At 53.7% G+C, this 20,717-nt stretch overlaps 1 protein-coding gene across 1 annotated transcript; it reads right to left on the reverse strand.

Annotated features, from left to right (window-relative positions):
- Window positions 1-11,984: 11,984 nt before the first annotated feature.
- Window positions 11,985-19,802, reverse strand: KIF12 (kinesin family member 12). The gene is made up of 19 exons (XM_054502117.2): window positions 19,675-19,802; window positions 19,528-19,593; window positions 19,359-19,437; window positions 18,770-18,897; window positions 18,583-18,658; window positions 18,070-18,204; window positions 17,764-17,899; window positions 16,843-16,934; window positions 16,507-16,663; window positions 15,670-15,788; window positions 15,479-15,583; window positions 14,809-14,911; window positions 14,637-14,727; window positions 14,342-14,428; window positions 13,863-13,953; window positions 13,685-13,789; window positions 12,996-13,096; window positions 12,787-12,905; window positions 11,985-12,454 (listed from the first exon to the last, which is right to left on the reverse strand). Exons 1-19 carry the CDS (start codon window positions 19,698-19,700, stop codon window positions 12,315-12,317), a joined length of 1,956 nt encoding a protein of 651 aa, XP_054358092.1. The 5' UTR covers window positions 19,701-19,802; the 3' UTR covers window positions 11,985-12,314.
- Window positions 19,803-20,717: the final 915 nt, after the last annotated feature.

The following is a 20,717-nucleotide window of genomic DNA, read 5'->3' on the forward strand; positions in this document are numbered from 1 at the left end:
ATGGCTCTGCTGAAAACTTGGTCTCAGGTGTCTGACCTCCAGTGCTGAGAGAAGACACATTTCCTAGCAGCCCTAGGAAACGAACACAGTAGTTATTAAACTTAAGGTTTTATTTATTTATTTATTTATTTATTTATTATTTTGAGACAGAGTTTCACTCTTGTCACCCAGGCTGGAGCGCAGTGGTGCGATCTTGGCTCACTGCAACCTCCACATTCTGGGCTGAAGAGATTCTTGTGCCTCAGCCTCCCGAGTAGCTGAGATTACAGGTGCCCACCACCATGCCTGGCTAATTTTTGTATTTTTAGTAGAGACAGCGTTTCACCATATTGGCCAGGCTGGTCTCTAACTCCTGACCTCAGGTGATCCTCTCATCTCAGCCTCCCAAAGTGCTGGGATTACAGGCATGAGCCACTGCGCCCAACCTAAATTTAAGTTTTAAATGAGAATTTTTTAAAACCCAGGTCAGTTGTCCGTGAGCTCACATTCTTGCCAGCAGTACCACAGGCCTCTCTATGAATTTCCCTTCTCCAGTGGTCAAATCTACTGTCCTTACTTCCTCCCTGCTCTTGGCATGGAACATTCCATACTCTCAGCCACCTCTCTGCTAGAGCTGGGAATGACCCCTTCGGGCAGGCAGTCCCAAGAATAAGACCCCTGCTTATGTGAGAATCAAAGGATTCCCCCATGTAGTCAGTGCAGAAACAAATGGTGTATCATGTCCCTTCTGTAAGATTCAGTCAGTACATCCCTCTTTCACTGGTATCCAGAACAAGTGTGCTTCTATTCATAAATGTGTTTCCTTTGCTCCGTCACCCTAACCTTGGCCAGTGATTGGATTCCCTTCTTGCTTTGGCTGCTAGGAAGCTCAAAGCCATGATGTAAGTTTAAGCACAGTTACTGTCTTGGTTTAGCTTTCTGGGACAGTTATCTTCGTGTTCCTTGTGTTCACAAAGTTTCTCAGTCTTTGATGTTTTAGTTAATGATGGTAGTGAGGAGGTGGTAACCCCCAACTTCTCCTTGTTCTGCATGATTGGAGGTGGCTTTCCCTCGCTAAGGACCACTTTCCTTATCTGTGAACGGAAGAAAACAGTTCTTGTTCTGTCTGTCAAGAGGCCAAGAGAGACAATGTGTGAGGAAGTGTTCTGTAAACTGTCCACTGCCTTACCTGTGTGGTAGCTCAGGGGTGTCTGCCATTGACAGAGGCAGGCCTGGCATAAGAATAAATAAATAACAATGAACCATTAATAGGAATAAAGTCATCCTACTAAGCCTGCTTACAGTGCACCAAGATGGCTCGCTGACCTTCATGTTGGGCCTGCATGACTACAGTTATCAACCCCATGGTCCAGATGGGAAGCCTGAGACATGCAGGGGTGGAGAAGTCCCAGTCCTAGCCTCTCTTGGACAGGGCTGTTCATTCAGTTGCACAGCCTCTCCCGGGGGTGGGGAGAGGCCCAGAGGATAAGTCCAGGATGTTGATCTCTTCTCCTGCCTCCAGGAATGTTTGTGCTCCTGAGATTATTAACCAGAGCAAACAGAGAGTAAATGCTGCCAAGAGCCACTTGGACTTTTGACTGCTTTTTAAAAATTAACCTTGGGACACAAGTTGCAAGACCAACAGTTGTCAGAGAGCTGCTGCCCCCTCTTCCCCTTCTGGCTGCTGGGGTGGGAGGATGGAGGCTCTGGGGTCCCTGCCCTTCTAGGGGGCCCAGGGGTCTAAGAATCCATGGGAATTGCTAGGTTCTGAAACCATTTGGTTGTGGGGGAGGGTCCTGCGCCTCACAGGAGGCCTCAGAGCCTCAGGGGTGCCCAGTGCAATATGGAATAGAGGCCTCGATTTTCAGATGCACATACTGGGGCTCAGGGAGGGGATGGGACTTGGTCAAGGTCACCCAGTGTGTGGCCGAGTTGGGGACAGATAGGCCTGACTGTAGCACCCAGGCTCTCCCCTCATCATTTATTCTTGTGTCTACTTATTCTTTTGCCAAATACACACTCCATGCTTGGTGCTGAGGACAGGATGGGCATATGACAGGCCTCCCAGAGCTCCCTCGAGGCCTGGGGTTGGGGAACAGACGAGGTGAGAAGGTGATAAGACAGGATGGTTGCTGCAGTGATCGGGGAAGCAGAGGCCAGGACAGGGGAGTCAGACTCCAAGAGTAGGAGTGAACCGGACAACAGTGCAGGGGGGTGGGTGCATGGGGGAGGGGAGTGGGTTCCAGGCACAGGGAACAGCAATTGCAAAGGCTTAGAGGAAGAAAATAGAAAATTATTTTTATTTTTATCCAAAAAATACAAATAAATCCACAGGTCTGGAGCTTGGGGACAGAAGGGAGTGGTGAGAGTGAGGCTGGGGAGGTGGCTGAGGTCCAGTAGGTGGGATCGTGTTGCCGGGCCAAGGGGTGTTGCTTGGGAGTGCACAGGGGGCACTGGTGGGTTTTCAGAAGTCAAGGCCAACCAGATTAGTAATCGGGAGAGATCAATCAGAAGGTAACGTAAGCTGGAGACCCAGGAAAGCAACTCCTTAGGAGATTTTCCAGGAAGAAGGAAGGGGCCGGGCCAGGGCACTAGGACCCAGTGACTGGACCCGCAGGGACATCAGGGACATTGACTGGGACTCAGACCAGAGGGTGTGGTCAAGGTTTGAGTCCTCCTCTGCCAATGGTGGAATGATAAGGTGACTTTCTCTGTGACAGGAGGCCTTGCCTCCAATGTCTGACCTTGCTCAATTTCCACGGCCTCATGCCACAGCATGTCCACTCAGGGTCCCCATGGCATAGCTGGAGGTGCACAGCACCCATAACTCCATGACTGGTGATGTGGAGGGGTGTTCTCACTGCCCTGTGATTTCTAGGCATCGTTACGTCCCTACAACTCCGTCCCAAAGAGCAAGTCCACCCAGAGACTTGAGTCCTAGTCCTTGTGGCTTGCTGGGGGACAATGGGGCAGTCATTTCCCTCCATGGCTTCAGAGCTGACATAATAACTGAATGAGGGTCACTTGTGAAAATGCACCCCAAGTGTGTAGATTCGTAGGACCCCTGTCATCACAGGTACTTGGTACCGCATGTGCTCCAGCTAAGGACTCCATACATAGCTGGAACTGCACTAAGGTGTGAACTTCCCTTGTCCACCAGGGGGCAGCAGAGAACTTCCAGAAAGAACCACCAGGGTTTGCTCAGATTGTTCTGTACAGATGGAGACAGGCCAGGAGCAAAGTCTCAAAGAGGTACAACGCGGGCTCGTGCCCAGGCTTCCTTGCCCCAAGCCTACTTAAAATCCCCTGGTGAGTGTAAAACATTTAGCGTCTACCTTGCCCATCCCCACCCTGCTAGAGAGCTTGGTGCTTGGTTGGGGCCCTTAAAAAAAATAGTTTTGCTGGGGAATCAGAATTGGGTGCAGTTGCTGCAGACCACGAAGGCTACTATAACTTTACTAAGTTCTTACTGTCTGCCAAGTCCACGCAGAGCACTTCAAGAGCGTGTCGTTCTAGATCCTCTATTAAGAATCTTTTTGGAGTGGAGTGGCTCAGGCCTGTAATCCCAGCAATTTGGGAGGCTGAAGGGGGCAGATCACCTGAGGTCAGGAGTTGGAGACCAGCCTGGCCAACATAGTGAAACTCCCATCTCTACTAAAAATACAAAATTAGCTGGGCGTGGTGGCGCACGACTGTAATCCCAGCTACTCGGGAGCCTAAGACAGAAGAATCATTTCAACCCGGGAGGCAGAGGTTGCAGTGAGCCAAGATCACTCCATTGCACTCCAGTCTGGGCAACAAGAGTGAAACTCCATCTCAAAAAAAAAAAAAGAATCTTTTTGTGGGGTGGTGGGGAGGGAGAGCATCAGGAAGACGAGCTAATGGATGCTGGGCTTAATACCTAGGTGATGGGTATATCTGTGCAGCAGTCGTGGTACCTGATTACCTATGTGGCAAACCTGCAGCTCTGCACATGTGCCTCAGAACTTAAAATAAAAGTTGAAGAAAAAAATAATCTTATTATGCTGGTAGCCCTATTTTGCAGGTAGGGAAACTGAAGCTAAAACATCAGGTGATCATGCGTTGAAGGTCACCCAGACATTCAATTCAAACCAAGATCTGTCTCTGTTACACTTAAGGCACTCTGCGGACCCTATCTCTTGTCTCTTGGCTAGATCTTAGGCCATGTTCTTTAGACACTTGGAGCTGATGAGTCTCACTTCACTGGACTCTTCACAGCCGAAGTCAGGCCTATTTCTCCCTTTCCCAGCCAAAGGTCATCTCAGCATCTGCTATATCAAGTCCAGACCCTCTCTCCCTCCTTGGGGCCCAGCACTGTGCTGGGTGCATAATAGGTGCTCAGCCAACAGTGCTGACTGACTTACTCAGAACCACGGGGGAGATTTAGGTCAGATCCCAAGAAGGACCACCCACGCAGAAGACAGCTGAGGGAGACTGGGAAATTGGACTTACCACATCCAAAACCCCTTAACCTTGTGTTCAATGAACGAGCAAAGGAAGGAATGACTGGGTTCTCAACGGCAAAATTTATAAAGCAAAGACCCCTTGCTCTGTGGTGGCTTGTCCTTGAGTCATCAAATTTGAGTTTGTCTGTGTATTATGGCCTGGAGTACCCCCAAGGCATTGTCCGGCATGCTGTGATGATTAAGCTGCTGAACTTTATATCCAGACAGACCTGGGTTCCAGTCATGACTGCAACCCTTTCCTGCCTGTTTGATCTTAGCTAAGTGACTTCACCTTTCTTTCTCTTCTGTTAAATGGGGTTAATAAGAGTTCATAGGGGTGTATGAGAATTAGATGATGAGAAGCATGTCATGTCCTTGCTCCTTGGAGAGAGCTTAGTCAATAATAAACGTTGGCCCTGGGTCGGGGTGCCCTTAGATGTTGTCAGTCGAGGTTCCTGATTGCAGGAGTGGGTGGCTTAGCCTAGAGAAGCACTCCTGCCCTTATAATCTTTGGAGCTCAGAGTGTCTTTGAGATCAGAGCGCCCTGGGGACAGAGCTTGTGGCCCAGGATCTAGCTCCTTTTGCACCCCTGAGGAAAGGGTTACCAAAGAATAAACTTCCAAAGGCCTTGTCTGTGTCCAGGGAGGGGACACAGGCATATTCCTGCTTGTTGTAGGCCAATCTTATTGTCCATTGAAGCAGGACCTCCAGGGACCTGCCCCAACTCCTGGCTGACCGAGTTGATGCAACTCAGCATCTCTGGAAAGACTAAAATTGCTCTTTCCTGAAACCACGAGGCAAGCTGAGCTCTCTGGAAATTCCCACCGGCCTTTCTTCAGTGAAGACAAATGGATTTCTCTGAATCAGTTGCCTTGGAAGGGCAGTGAGAACTCTTCCCTGGCTCTTGCCCTTGGGCGACAGAGTCCTTCTTTCCACTTCTTTCCCTGGAAGAATCTGTGTTAGGAAGGGTCTCCCTGGAGGAAGGAGCCAGCCAAGCTGGATGTCAACAAGTTCATGAGTCTGTAATACTGAGAGTCCAGAAGTTGACACAATTCCTCCCCCGCAAGTAATGATAGAATGTTTGTGCTGAAAGCATCCATTAGTAATAATAACAGCAATAACAACTAGCATTTATTTAGCACTAACCATGTGCCAGGCTCTGTTCTGAACAGTTTATACGAATTCACTTCTAGTTCTCACATCATCCCCTGTGAGCATGTATTGACTCCTCATGGGGTAAACCAATTTTATCCCCACTTTACAGAGGAGGAAACTGGGGTTCAAAGAGATTCACTCTTTGCCCAGCCTCCCACAGCTGGTATGTTGGGCAGATAGAGGGTGAGAAAGGGAGAGGGTTTGCCCAAAGTTCTGTAGCCTGGAGACCACGGAAATGTCCTGCCTCCACCCAGGGCCCTGCCCCATGGAGAAAGGCTGGGCTGCAGGGCTGCACTTCTAATTGTCTAGATTCCAGGTCAGGCACTGGGTAGTTTTTAAAGAATCCCTTTGGTGTTGGGGTGGTGAAGGATCCACCACTGGCGGGGAGGTTGAGAAAGTCCCTTCCTCTGCTTGGTCAAAGTGCCTCTGCGTGGTCTGGCCTTGCTGGCTTGTGCCGGGCTTTTGTGGAGAACAATGTCTCTAGGAAGGCACCCCAACTATCCTCAGGGGTTCCTAAGTTGGACAGAAGCTGATCCTCTACCTGTCTTTCCTCTGTGGTCCCACTGGGTGGCACCTGGCATGGTGGTTGAGGCCAGCCAGGTTCAAATCCCGCTTCTGCCACCTACTGGCTGCGTGACCTTGGGCAAGTTCTGAGCCCCTTCCTGCCCTGGTTTCCTCACTGCAACTTGACAATACTGACAGTACCTACTTCTCAGAGTTGTGAGAAATGAGCGAGTTAACACATGGCAAGCGCTGGGAGCCGTGCCTGGCACCAGATAAACTTTTGCTATTATTTATCCCTTTGCCTCCTGATTGTTGCTTTGCTTGTCCTTTCCCCCATTTGGTTGGAAGCTTCTTGAGAAGAGGGCAGTGGCCCAGGGTCAGGCTGGTGCCACTTGTATCCAGCAGAGGCGGCCTGGCCTCCAAGTAGGGGCTTGGTAAACATGTGACAATCAGGAGAGCCATACACTGGATGAGGGTTCTTGAGAAAGACACATCTGCCCAACTTTCAAAAAAGTCCTCTCAAAGGTCTTCTTTGCCAGCCCGTGTAGATGCCAGTGATAGCCAGGGACTTGTCTGACATACGCAGGAGGTCTGTGTCAAGGCAGGCTTTGAACCCAGGTCTCCAGATTCCAGTCATGGTCTCCAACCCCAGCACTAACCCATCTACAAGTTCCAGTAGCTTCCAGTCTGTGGTTCATAACAAGACCACGCCTACTTGCCCAACCTGCCCTGCCATGCTTGTTTGCCTAAAATAAAGGAAGATGAGTCGCTGGACGCTAAACAAGAAGATAGAAATGGAAAAAGGACATTGAAGAGGACACAGAATATGCCATGAAGGGGCTGAATCCTATCAGAAAGGGGCTGGAAATGAATATGAATTTGGAGCAAATGTGTCATTAGGCAAAGAGAAGAAAGACCTTGAGGGAGGGAAAGCAGGCCCATTTGGGATGCTGAGAGAAGGCTGGTATCGCTGAAGCAACAGGATGTTCTTGGCAAGAGGGTCTTCACCAACTCTCATAATGACTCCAAGTTTTGGGGTCTATCTGGGAGTTGGCCCCCCAGACAAGGCCTCACAGCCTTTTAAGTACAAGTGTCCACAGGAGTGCTCTTCTGGAAGCTTGTGCCATCCAACTGCAATGCTTTCTGCCATGCTCCTCATCGTGCAATGAGAGGGGACTGAGAGTTGGGATCCCCAAGGATCTGGAAAACTCAACCAAGGATCTGGGCAGCCAGCACTCTAGAAACCCACGGGTGGCCTTCAGAACTCTGGTAAATGTCCTTTCCCCACTACATCCCCGCTAAGCCAAAGATTCCAGAGAATCCCTCCCGACTTGTCTACAGTGTTTTAAAATTTCAGAAAGATCTTCTAGGGGTTTGGAATCTTGGAAAATTCCTATAGTGTCTCAGGATTTCCAAGAGCTTCCCCCAATTCTAATGTTCCGAAGTAGCAGAGACCTTCTTTTGACAGTTCTTGAGAACTACTACCATGTTTCGGGGTCTAGAGAACTGCCCCCAAGTTCCAGAAATCTGCAGAAGGCCTGTAGCTTGCAGGGCTCCAGAAGTGTCCTTCTGAGTCCACAAGTTCTCGGTAAGTACCAAATGAATTTGAAGGGTCTTGATACATTACTGGGATCCTTTGGAATTCCCCCAGGGTTTAGGGATCCTAGAATTATGGCAGTTCTAGAGGGAGGATGCTGACTGTATTAGTCTGTTCTCATGCTGCTAATAAAGACATACCCAGGACTGAGTGATTTATAAAGAAAAAGAGGTTTAATGGACTCACAGTTCCTCATGGCTGGGGAGGTCTCACCATCATGGCAAAAGGTGAATGAGGAGCAAAGGCCCGTCTTATGTGGTGACAGGCAAGAGAGCATGTGCAAGGAAACTGCCCTTTATAAAACCATTAGATCTTGTGAGACTTATTCACTATCACGAGAACAACACGGGGAAAACCCCAGCCCCATGATTCAATTACCTCCCACCAGGTCCCTCCCACAATACATAGGAATTATGGGAGCTACAATTCAAGATGAGATTTGGGTGGGGACACAGCCAAACTATGTCACTGACTGAGAGATGGATGCATGACTTATGAGACAAGGGTAGTGAAGGCCAGTCTCCTTGAGTCCTACGACTCTCTCTGGAAAAGGGTTTTGCCGAGCTGGAGTGTGAACTGGAACCAGGAAACTGGAAAATCGTGGCTGGCTCCAGCGGGAATCGTCCAAACATGAATGAACCAGTGAGGCCAGGGTCCCCCTGGGTGGTCCCGCTCCATCCTCCCAAGTCGATTAACGAAAGCTCTCACACTCTCACGCTTAGTGCCAGGGCCTCCCCTGCCTGGGGCTGAGGACCTCCCAGCAAGCAAGCCCACAATGCAGTGAGATAAGAGTTCTGGGGAATGGGGAGGAGCCCAGGCAGGAACCTGCAGAGCCACCCAAGCTAACATGGCATTGAAATTACCAATATTAGAAAATAAAGGCTTTAGGGCACTCAACAGGCTCAACCTCCCTGTTCAGGTCTCTGTATAAACATTATCTCCAACAGAACTCCCTGCTTAGGACTGCATCCCTGCCCTAACAGAGCTCTACTCTCCTGCTCTATTTTACTCCATAGCATTTATCACCATCTGACATGCCACGTATTTTGCCCTCTTTCTTGTTTATTGTCTGTGTTCCATGAGGGTAAAAGTCCTATGCTTTATTCAGTGCTAGCCCATAGAAAGCAGGTTCTCATAGAATGTTTGCACTGAAAGCATCCATGAGTAATAATAATAGTAACGACAACCAGCATGTATTTAGCACTAACCACATGCCAGGCTCTGTTCTAAATGGTTCTGATCAATATATATTGAATGAATTTTTTTTAACCTGATTGTCAATTCCATCAAATTGTCATGTTGACTAAAGGCTGCTTTTGGCAAAACTGTCTGCAACTGGCAAAGCTACGTGCTTCACTCTTTCCACGTGTCAGGGAATTTCATTCCAAGACAGTTTTGTAAGGGGGTACTGTTACTGTGTTCATTCTGGGTATAAGTGACTTGGGCTCAGAGCAGTTGAGTCACTAGCCCAGGATCACTCAGGGGTTTGAGCTTGGGTGGCTCCGTCTGTGGCTTAACCACAGCCTGCTCTGCCTGGTCCGGCCGCCTGTGGTATCTGGCTGTCACCTTCTGTCCCTGGGCTCTGCCTCCACAGATTCTGGCCTTCCAGGAAGCCACCACTGTTGAAAACCTCTAATGTCCAGTCACAAGTGTGGTCTAACAATTCCTGGCCATGGGGGCTCCAACCCAAATGGACCCCACCAGTCCCAGCTTCAGGGACCAGCCCTGCATAGACTCAGGAGCCAAGGGCCTGCAGTGGGGGAGACCCAGAGAGGCCCAGCAGTCTGCCCCAAGTCACACAGCACACTCAAGCATCCTTGAGACACCTTGCGCTTATCTTTGGGTCCTCACTCCGCTGGGAAAAAGGGGGCACATTCCCAAAGCCAGTTTCCAGAATGATGGGTAGGAGAGCACTGAGTCTTTCCTTGCTTAGTCCTGCACCGGGGAGTGTGGTGGGGTAAAGGGATCCTGATTTCCTCAGGCCAGGTCTGAGAAGCACAGTGGCCAGTCTGAGTTCTGTTCCAGATGATGGCTGTGACCTCCCTCCAGCAACCCCAGCTGCTCCCTGGCTGGCCCTCTGGCCTCAGCCTGCTGCCTCCCAAGGGCTCTCCAAGCCTGTGGCTAAGGCTGGCCTGCCCGGACCTTGCCCAAGTCCAGGGCGTGGGTCTGAGGGGATGCCCGGTCTGAGGGGATGCCCAGCCCGAGGCCCAGCTCAGGTACTACTGGCTGAGGTGTCTCATCTCCTCTGTGCTGGTCTCTTTATAGTCCCCCACCTCCAGCTTATCCTTGCCAGTCAGGCCACCTCCCACGGGTGGCCAGCGTGACCTAAATACAAATCTAGGCTGGTGATGCCTTAAGACCCTTCCATGGCTCCCCTTTGCCCTTGGCACAAGCCCAGACTCTGGCTGTGGCCCGGATGGCCCTGCACTTCCTGGCCCTGACAAGCTTTGGAACCTCAGGGGTCTGTAGCCTTTGCGTCCACAGCCCCTCCACCTTCCCTTGAACCCAATGCTGTCTACCCTCCTACAAGCCTTAGTCATGGCCTCCTTGGGAAACCTTCCCTGACCCCGTCAATGATCACTGATCAAGTGACCTTCCTTTGTGCCTCCACAGTCCCTTGGGCTTCCCCCAGCCCATGTGAGGTTGTAAATGCCTGTCTGTCCTCCACCAGACTCGGCGCTCCCTGGAAAAGCCACCTTGGCCCTTGTCTTAATTGTCACCTTATAGCTTGATTTGCAGTTGATGCCAGTGGTGTTTTTGCTTTGTTGTTTTTCAAGGCTGGAGTGCAGTGATCATGGCTCACTGCAGTCTCAGCCACTTGTTTTCAAGTGATCTGCCTCAGCCCCCTGAGTAGCTGGGACTATAGGTGTGTGCCGCCATGCCCAGCTAATTTTTTATTTTTTGTAGAGACAGGGTCTTACTATGTTGTCCAGCCTGGTCCCAAACTCCCGGGCTCAAGCAATCCTCCAACCTTGGCCTCCCCAAGTGTTGGGATTACAGGCACCCAGCCATCAGTGTTGTTTGTTGAATGAATGAATGAACAAATGAATGAACCATGTGGGTCTGTTTCCCTAACTATAAGTGAAGAGTTAGGTTAGCCTCATAGCTCTTTCTATAATGGGCCCTCTCTCTCCTTCCCGTAATTCCTCATGTCATACTGGACTTCTCCATAACCACAGACCCACTGTATCTGATATGGTTTGGCTCTGTGTCCCCACCCAAATCTCATGTTGAATTATAATCTCTAATATTGGGGGAGGGACCTGGTGGGAGGTGATTGGATCATGGGGGCAGATTTCCCCCTTACTGTTCTTATGGTAGTGAGTTTTCACGAGATCTGGTTGTTTGAAAGTGTGTAGCACTTCTCCCTTCATTCTCTCTCTCTCCTGCTCCGCCATGGTAAGATGTGCTTGCTTCCCCTTTGCCCTTCTGCCATGATTGTAAGTTTCCTGAGGCCTCCCAGTCATGCTTCCTGTACAGCCTGCAGAGCTGTGAGTCAAACCACTTTTCTTCATAAATGACCCAGTCTCAGGTAGTTCTTTACAGCAGTGCTGAGAACAGACTAATACAGCATTTTACTGGGTACTTATGCCATGAATCAGATATTGTTCACAGCCTTGACCCTCACTAGAACTCAGTGGGAAGGAAACTGTGTCCCCCACTTAATTGACTGAAAACCAGAGTGGTCCAGAGAGGGAACAGGGCTTGCCCAGAGTCCCAGCACAGATCTGTGGCACCAGAAGCCAGGCCCCCTGATCCCCACCAGCACCAGGACCCATAGTGACACAGAGTGAGCCCCTTGACCACCCATCTCCCTGTGCTCCAGGCCAAATCAGTTTCCCTCATGCCTCCTTCATGGAGATGCTTGCCATTCAATTCCCCCCCGCCTACCCAATGGCATATAGCAGTTGCTTAATCAAAACTTGTATAATACGTGAAAGGAGGCTGGCTCACGCCTAGAATCCCAGCACTTTGGGAGGCCGAGGCAGGTGGATCACGAGGTCAGGAGATCAAGACCATCCTAGGTAACATAGTGAAACCCCATCTCTACTAAAAAAAAAAAAAAATACAAAAATTAGCTGGGCGTGGTGGCACATGACTGTAATCCCAGCTACTTGGGCGGCTGAGGCAGGAGAATCGCTTGAACCCAGGAGGCGGAGGTTGCAGTGAGCTGAGATTGCATCACTGCACTCCAGCCTGGTGACAAAGCTAGACTCTGTCTCAAAAAAAAAAAAAAAAATATATATATATATATATATGAAAGGAGATGGGAGCTTGGGATATTCCAGACTGGAAGGGGACACACATCTGTGCCAAGAGTCCTAGCCCTTCCTCTCTCTAATTCCCCACGGGGAAATGACTGACAACCCGAGGATAGAACCAACCAGACTTGGAGCTGATGCCTCTCTTTATTCATGTATTTCATCCCCTGCTGCCTGGTTTCTCCTGAATCACCTTGCTCCCCTAAATAGCACCCCAAGTCCCCACCCCTAGCCCAGCTGCAGGTGGAGTAGCAGCTGCTGTCTCCATTCAGCAGATGGGCAGACTGAAGCCCAAGAGTGCGGAGCCCAGTCTGAGGTCACACAGCAGTCTCCTGGGTTCCCACTTGGCCTTCAACGGGGAGGGAGGACTTGGCCTGGGCTCCGTGCACCCTCACTGCAGGGTGGCTGGCTGCGGCCACGTCGCAGGGAGCTGCCAATCTGGTCTCTGAGGGCCTCCAGTCTCTGGGCCAGGTTTGGAACCCCGGCCCCACCTAAGGAGCAGTGAGACTCCAGGCCTGCCCTCTCCTGGGCCCTTCCCCACCCAGGTCCATCTGGGTCCCAACATTCTCTGGAGAAGCCTCAGGGGGTAGGTACCCTCCACCCTTCCCCCCACCCCACCACCATACACCATGGGCTCCAACATACATCTGGGCATGCAGATGCTCCTAAAAAGAGAATTCCAAGTCTGGGAAGTAGAAAGATCTTAGAAGCCACCTCTCAACACCCACCCCATTTCAGAGATAAGACTGAAGCCTGGAGAGGGTGGGTTCTACCCCAAGACCACAGAGAACATTAGGGGCCCCTCCCTCTCTCCCTTCTTCACCTCTGAGCCCTGGTGATGTCTTCGGGGGCCTCACGGGCAGGGGAGGTGCAGAAGGTACCACCTCCTCCTCCGTCAACATCTCTGCCAGGACTCGGGTCTGAGTCCAGTCACTGTGGCTCCTGGGCCAGGGTGAGTTGGGAGACGGGAGGTGAGCCTTTGAGTTCCCAGACCACCCCTCTCCGACCTCAGTGCCCCAGGGAGGGACCCACCTCTCTCTTGGGCACTCGGCAGAGCCAGGGCTGCATGGGGGTGCCCAGGGTGGGGGCCTGGCAGATGGGGACCTGCCACCTGAGGCCTCAGGGTCCAACACCTGTAGGAAAGATGAGAGTCCACTCTAGGTGACCTCAGTCCTGCCTCTCTGTGTCCCACCTACCTGGTGCTAGCCATGACACTCCACCATGCCTACCCCACAAGGTACCAAGAATGTCAGGATGGCATAAAGGGGTGGGGTCTTGGTCGCCTTCTGTGTGCAGCAGGTGGTTCTTCTACCGTCTTCTCCTGAGACTAGAAGCCTCCTGAGAGCAGGAACCATGTCTGGTCTATTTCTGACTCCTCAAAGAGCCCAGAAGAGAGGTTGGTATAAAGCAAGGAGCTTGGGGGGTTACTGAAGGAGTGAGTGAATGTACGGTTCAGTAAATCCGTAAGTGAGTAGATATGTGAGTCAATGAATAAGTGAATGACAGAATGAATTCCTGGCCCTGACAGGGCAGGGTGGGGAGGAGGGAGGGTGAGGCAAACTGCTATTTCAAACCCGGGCAGAGGGAGTCCTAAGCCAGCCATTCACTCCCCATGATCCAGCCTGCAGCCCTGGAATCCCTGGGGCTCTGGATTGATGACTCCTGGATCAAGGTCTCCAGTTCTCCCAGCCTTCCCCGACTCCCGCCATGGCCTTTCCTACCTGGGGCAGGTGGCGCTCCCTTGGCAGGCAGGCCCAGTGGGCCAGGGGCACTCGACACAGGGGGCAGATGTGGCAGCAGGGGCAGGAGTAGAGGGGAGGCAGTGCCTGCAAAAGGGTGTGTCAGAGACTCCATGACATCCCTACTCGTCACCCCTCCAGGCTGGACAGTGAGACTCACGTGGCAAGGGGGAGCTGGGGCCATCAAGCAGGGACACGGTGGGGTCAGGTCAGGGCCCCGCTGGTGACGGTAGCAGGCAGAGAGGAGCCGCCTAGAAAGAACAGTAGGGTCTATGCCTGCAGCCTCCAACCCTATCACCACGCTGGCTTTCAAATCCCCTTCCCAGCTAATACTCCTGGATCCCGTACCAGGTACCGGGCCCCATTCTCAAGGTTTTACATGTTAACTCATTCTCTCTGATCTTTAAAACAAGCCTAGAAGTAGGCACGATGATGACTCCTGTTTTACAGAAAAGGAAACCCAGGCAGTGAGAAGTTAAATGACTTGCCCCAGGTGACACAGCTAGTCGGTGGCAGAGCTGGAAACTGAACCTAGTTGGTCTGAATCCAGAGGCCAGCCTCAAGCATTTCATTAAGCCATCCCTTTTCCCAGCTGCCCTCTGTCCGGAGGCCTGGCTCCAAGCTGGTGGCTCTGCTTACCTCTCTAGTGCATGGACCTGCTGGGCCAGGATGCGCTGCTCATTCCGGGCCAGGTCTCGGCTATCCTGCAGCTGGCTCTTTTCTTTCCTAGGGGAGATCACAAGCCCGGAAGGGGTAGGAAATGGGGCTGGGGTGGGGCATCAGTCAACTCCTCCTCATTGCAGCATAGCACTAGCTCAGGAAGCAGGTGGGGACATAGGGGAGCCAGGGAGAGGGAGAGGAGGCAGCTTGGCAGAAGCAGCCTAGCAGTGATGAGTTGGGGGCAGCATCCCTCTGGCTGTGGGCTGGGCCCTACCTGAGCCTCTCATTCTCCAGCATGAACTCCTGTAGCATCTCGTACAGGTTCCGCTGGGTCCAGGCCACCCGGGCCCCACTGAGCCCTGAGGCTGCAGGGAAGCAGGAGGTGGTGGATCCACAGGAGCCCCAGACCCTATCCCCATCCTACTCTGCCTCCAGGAAGCCCATACCCTTGCAGTCCATTTGGTCCAGCTGGAACTGCAGGCGACGGTTCTCCTCCTGGAGCTGCAGCATCTCTGTCTCCAAACGCTGGGGCTGCTTTGCCACAGGAGACTGTAGGGAAACAGGCCCAGAGCCACCTTTATGGTTGCGTAAGTCGTGCACTGCACAAGAACTTCCGGGTGTGGGAAGTAACTGGGGCCTAAAATCCAGCCCATGCTTCATTCATCAGCCTTGCATCTTGGCACAAGGCTGTATCTGCCTGGAGGGGGCACCTTGTCCTAACTGGACTGTCCTGGAGGGCCCCACTCTGAGCTGGACTCAGCTGTGAGTCCAATCCCAAACTCAGTTCTGTCCAAACCTTGGGCCAGATAATGATTCCAAACAAGACCCCATATTAGGCCCCACATCAACTCCCACTTAACCATGATACCAACTGAGCTAGACCCTGAATCATATCCCAACTCAAACTCCAACCCTAGACCTGCCCTAAACCTGGCATGACCCTGGCTGGGACCCTGACCCCACCCTATACAACCATGACACCATTTCCAGGATTCCAACTCTAATCCCAACTTTGACCCAGTCCAAGACTTCAATCAAGGGACTCAGGATCCAACTCCTGCCTGATCCCCGAGCATCTCCACTCCTGTCCCTCAGCTTGTGCCTGCCTATACTCACCTTGGGGGCCTGCGGCCGGGTGGTGACCCGCTGAGCTCGGCTTGCATATCGCAGGGTGCTGAGAGTCTCAGGAAGGCACTGGGCTGAGGGGGACACGCAGGCCACCTGGGGAGTACACTCCCCCTGAGCGCTCCTCTCTGGGGGCCCCTTCCTCAAGACCCAACCTTCCCTGCCAGGCCCCGCTTAAGTACCATGAGGGTGACCCCGCGCCCTCCCAGTGAGTCTGCCAGCAACTTGGTGAGCTTGCTGTCCCGGAAAGGGATGTGGCTCTGCTTCCGCTGTGGGTCCAGCAGCAGGGAGATGCAGTGACCTGGGGAGGGAGAGCAAGAGTTAGGAAGGTTACATCACTTGCCCAGGGCCATCAGGCTGGGACGCTGCAGAGCTGGGCTCTCCACCCAGGCCTGTGTCGCCCTAAAAACCCATCTTTCCACATGATCTCATGACTCAGTCAGATCGGCCTCCACCACCAGACCGGGACTCTTCGAGGGCAGAGAAGGCCCTGTAGACCCTGACCCTCAATGCCCAGCAAAGTGCCTGGTACTCAGGCACTCAGCAGGAAACTTCTAACAAATGGATTGTACACAAAGGAGTTTCGCGGGCATCTCGCATGCATGCCACAGAGGAATACTGAGGGCCCAGCCCCTGAGGATCTCCAGGTCCGATACCCTGGGGTAGGGACGGGGAGAAAGCTCAAGTCCCTTCCCCTTACTGGGCCTCAGTCTTCCCAACTGCACAAGGGACATGCCAAATGTTTCTGAGGGTTCATCTTCTGCAGTTGAGTGGTTCTATTTCCCAAATTAGCATGGAACTTTATACACCCTTAGAGTTTATACATTCATAAGCAGTGTTTTACGAAGGGAGAAGTCAACAGCAGAGCTGGGGCCAGAATGGGGCCTCTGGTTTCTGGATCGCAGCTCTTTAACCCTCTTCTATTTACTACAACTCCTCTGGTATCTTCCGCTGTGGAGAGCTGTGAGCCAGGCACAGAAGAGAGACAGGAAATCACACCGGTGGCCCCCAGGTCTCACCCAGGGCCAGCAGGCTTCGGTTGATGCTGTTAGCCTCAAGCATCAGCTCCCCACGGGATCCCGTGGCTGCTACCTTCTCGCTGCCTGCCAGGTCCACAAAGCACAGCTTCCCACCAACAGGGGGCTCCCCAGGGTCCACAGAAGGCATCTGCTGGGCCTGAGGGATCAGAGCTTCATGGGGACTTGGGAGGGACTGTCCCCATCAAAGCCACAAGGTTATGGGACCAAGGGTTTCCACTATTACCCCCCATGCACACCCAAGTTGGTTTATATGTCCAGACACAGACCCTTGCCGGGTGGCCCTGGGTAAGCACCTTCCCAGGCTGGAGCACTCACAGTTTGACGGCTGATGTAAAGGGTGAGCAGGGCATGGCTTCGGCTGGAGGCCTGGTTCAGGGTGTGGGCTGAGCTCCTTCGACGGCTGAGACCTGGAAGGGAAAAACATCAGGAACTGGACCTGGTAGGAAGAACAGGTCATCATCAACAAAGAAAAAAGGAGCAAAGGAATCCTGGCGGAGGGGCCAGCCTCATGCAAAGGCAGGGAGGCAACAAAGTGGGTGTTGTTCAGGGAACGATGGGATGTTCGGTCCCGCTCTAGCACAGATGGGTGGATGAAGGATAGAGAAAACTGAGCAGAAGAATGACAGTCAGATCTGCATTTTATAAACATCTCTCCCACTGCTTCGTGAAAGGAGGGGGAGAAACTGAGGCAGCGAGATCAGCTGAGAGGTGTGGCACAGTGCTGGGGCCAGAATCCACAGTCAGCATCTCCAGTGCCTGCCAAAGGAGGGGTGCCCAATAAATACTTGATTTTAAAAAAAGAATGAGGCTGAAAGGGCCTTTAGGCTAGGCTAAGAGGTATGACCTTGATCCTCAGGGCCCTGGAAGGGTGGAGGGTCTGGAGGCAAAGAGAGATGGGGTTTGCAGCATAGAGGAGAATGGATGCGCAGGGGAGAGCCTTGAGGTGCAGAGACCACCAGGGAGCAAGAATGAGGCCTGACTGAGGCCGAGGCCCTGGGCTACAGAGGAGAGGCTGTGAAAGGAGTTTGGAAGGCAGAATTAGCAGGCCTTGTTGGCAGTGGGGGGAGGGGGTACCCTTGGGCCATGCTTTTGAATTGTAGTTTACTGGTCCTTCCCCACCTCCCCCAGGAGTCATTTCTGAAGCTGCAGCTGCAGTCTGGGCCCCAAGTCCACACTCAGTGAACAACTGAGGAATGGGCACCCCTACCCGCAAAACTCCCCGCTGTCAGCACACACCAGTTTGCAAAAGTTCCATCAGGGCCTCCAGACTCCCAAATTCCACCACCCGCAGCTGCTCCACATAGAAGCCCCGAGTCTTGTTCCAGCGAACAGGGAGGGGCCGGGGAGACCCCAGGCTCAGCAAGTCCCGAACCTGGGAGGGGAGGGAGGAGAGTGAGGGAAGAGGATCTTTCTGAGTCCACCCACCCCCAGATCTTACTGACAACAGTCCCCACCGCCCCTTCTGCCCTTTGATCCAGGCTCCCTGGAAAGAAGCGCTCCGTTTCCTCATGGGCTGTCTTTCTATTCCTCGCATTCCCTTACCTGCTCATTGTAGATCTCCAGATAAGAGGCGCGAAGGGTGACAGGAGCACCCAGGTGCTGCACGCGGTCTAACAGCCAGGCGAAGGTCCTCTGCATGATGCCAGCCAGGCTGGGGGGTACGGGCACCCCCTCCCCCTGGGGGCAAAACCAGCTGAGCCATCGTCATCTCCACAGTAATAACTACCCTCTGTAGCGCATGTATGATACCGTGCGCCGGGAAACGTGCCAAGTTTCCAAACAATGGCTCATTTAATTCATAATCGGTACTGTCACTTCCATTTTACAGATGAGAAAACTGAGAGCTAGGAAGGGGCCAAAGTTGAAGCCCAAATGCTCCAAATTGGGCAAATCCCTTCTCTTTGGTCCTCAGCGTCCTCGTCTGCAAACAAATGGGTCAGGCGGCATCGTCCCAGCCCCTTCCCTCTGGGAGTCGGCGCCGCCTGCGGCTCCCCAGGGCTTCCAGCCCACCCAGCCCCGCCCCGCCCCGCGGGGGCTCCGCCGGCGCTCGCCCACCTGGGGAGGGGGTCCAGTCAGGGTGTAGGTCTTCCCGGAGCCCGTCTGGCCAAAGGTGAAAACAGTGCAGGAGAAGCTGCGGGCGGCAAGGGCGTGGCTGGACTCGGGCGGCTACCTGAGGTGGGGGCTGGGGGTGCTTCGGGGCCCCGCCAGGCCCGGTGCGGAGCGGAGGCGAAGCTTCACTCACCCGCGCAGCGCCAGCTCCCCCAGGCGCCGCACGCCGCACGCCCGGAACACGTCCTCCTGCGTGCGCGCCGCGTCTAGCACCGCACCGAAGCGGAACGCCACTTCTGGACCCCCGCCTGGAGGGCTCACCTGGCGCGGGTGGGGCAGAGGAGCGGGGCACTCTGGAGGAGGGCGGGGCACCCTGGAGGGGCGGGGCACCGTGGAGGGGGGCGGGGCACCGTGGAGGAGGGCGGGGCACTCTGGAGGAGGGCGGGGCACCCTGGAGGAGGGTAGGGCGCTCGGTGAGGCACTCGGTGGGCGGGCACCCTGGGGTGGGTGGGGGACACTCAGTAGGGCCGGGGCATTCTGGGGAGGGTGGGCACCTTGGGTGGGCGGGCACTCAGAAGGGGCGGGGCACTCGGAGGGGTTGGCACGGCGCACCCTGGCTGAGGGCTGGGCATCCTGGAAGGGAGGGGCACTCTGGGGAGGGTGGGGCACCTGAGACAGGACCACTCCGGGGGAGGGCGGGGCCTAGGGCAAAGTTGTCTGGGGGAAGGGACCTGGCGTCCCCGGGATTTTTTATTGGGGAGATAGAGGGAGGGGTTCCTCACCTGCAGAGTCCGGGTCCCTGAGCAGTGCAGCACGCTCTGCTGCCCTCGACGCAGCTCGGCCGCGCTCATGGGACGTACCCTGGGGTCCGACAGAAGGGCAGATGGTACATCCTGATGTCTTCAGCGATCCCTGCCTCCCCCAGGTGCCTCCTAGCCAACTTATACCCACCTGAGCACCACCTGGATGGGCGTTTCCGGCCCCTCTGGCCCTTGCTCCAGGCTCCGCGCGAGATCCCTGTGGGCAGCAATGCGAGTTATCATACCTGCATCTAGCGGCTGTTCAGGACTCCTCGAACCTCTCTGAAGATCCGCTTACCCGTCGGGTGACCCGCGTTCCTCCATGTCCTGCTCTGCACACGGAGTTAGCTCCGCCCGCGTCGCCTTTATTTACCCCCCGCCAATACCCTCCCTTCTCCACAACACTGGGACTGTCTACACACATCTTGCATTCCCACCCCATCCCCCATCCCAGGCAGCCATCCATCCGGAAAGACTCCAGCTGCCCAGGGCTAGCTCGTTAAAGATTTACCCTTCCTCACCCCTGCGGTGGAGAAAGTCTCTCCCAAGCTAGGGGACCCCTAGCTAGGGGGTTCTGGAGTCTAAGGATCCCTTGCTCTTGACCAGTCCTCACAAGAGGGACCCGTGGGACCACCAAGACCAGCCTCCTTTGTGCCCAGATGGGGATACCTAAGCAGATAGGAAGGACTCAACCAAGGCCACAGAGCTAGCCTGCACAGGACCAAGCTTTTCCCACCCTCTCCACATACCCCCCACTCCCACCCCCAGCAGCTCAGCTCAGGGCCCAAGAAGCGGCACAGGTCTCAGTCAGCTCTAGGGACGACCTGGCTGGATTGAGTCTCTGAGCTGACCTGAGAACAGGTTTCCAGGCATCTGGTAAAAACACTGGGGCACTTGCCTCTCTAATGCCAAAGTTAATCCTAGGCCAGCATGATTGTTTAACCCTCTCCTGGTCTGGCTTATGAGAACAGCAGAGATGTCTGTGAATGTGCGGGGATGGGGCAATCACTTATTCTGTGCCAGTCTCCATGCTGGGCACCAGGGCAGAGGAACCCCATGCAGCCCCTGACACTTCCCAGCTCATAGTGTGGCTGGGGAGATGGATAAGTACAACCCAGCAGTGTGTAGGGCCTTTAGGGGGAGTACAGAGGCCTGTAGGAGCCAGTGGGGGTGGGGAGGAGGTGAGGGTATTCCAGGCAAAGCAAACAGGAGTCAGGATGGCCAGGGTGGGGAGATGAGTGTGGCATGGAGAGGTAGTTTGAGGCTGGACCTAGCTTATGGTGGGCACATCAAGGAGTCTAGACTCATTCTTCAGGGAACCAGGAAGCCATTGAAGGGTTA

The sequence above is a fragment of the Pongo pygmaeus genome, chromosome 13 (genome assembly GCF_028885625.2).
Source record: "Pongo pygmaeus isolate AG05252 chromosome 13, NHGRI_mPonPyg2-v2.0_pri, whole genome shotgun sequence".
In the NCBI taxonomy this organism is placed as follows: domain Eukaryota; kingdom Metazoa; phylum Chordata; class Mammalia; order Primates; family Hominidae; genus Pongo; species Pongo pygmaeus.

What these genes read in the sequence shown, in the direction of transcription:
- KIF12 (XM_054502117.2), bottom strand. Translation starts at nt 19,700, where the DNA reads ATGGAGGAACGCGGGTCACCCGACGG. An exon ending in GGCGCGGGGTCACCCTCATG is followed by an intron (nt 15,584 to 15,669) that starts GTACTTAAGCGG and finishes TGTACTCCCCAG; the next exon opens with GTGGCCTGCGTGTCCCCCTC. An exon ending in CCCGGCCGCAGGCCCCCAAG is followed by an intron (nt 14,912 to 15,478) that starts GTGAGTATAGGC and finishes GTTTCCCTACAG; the next exon opens with TCTCCTGTGGCAAAGCAGCC.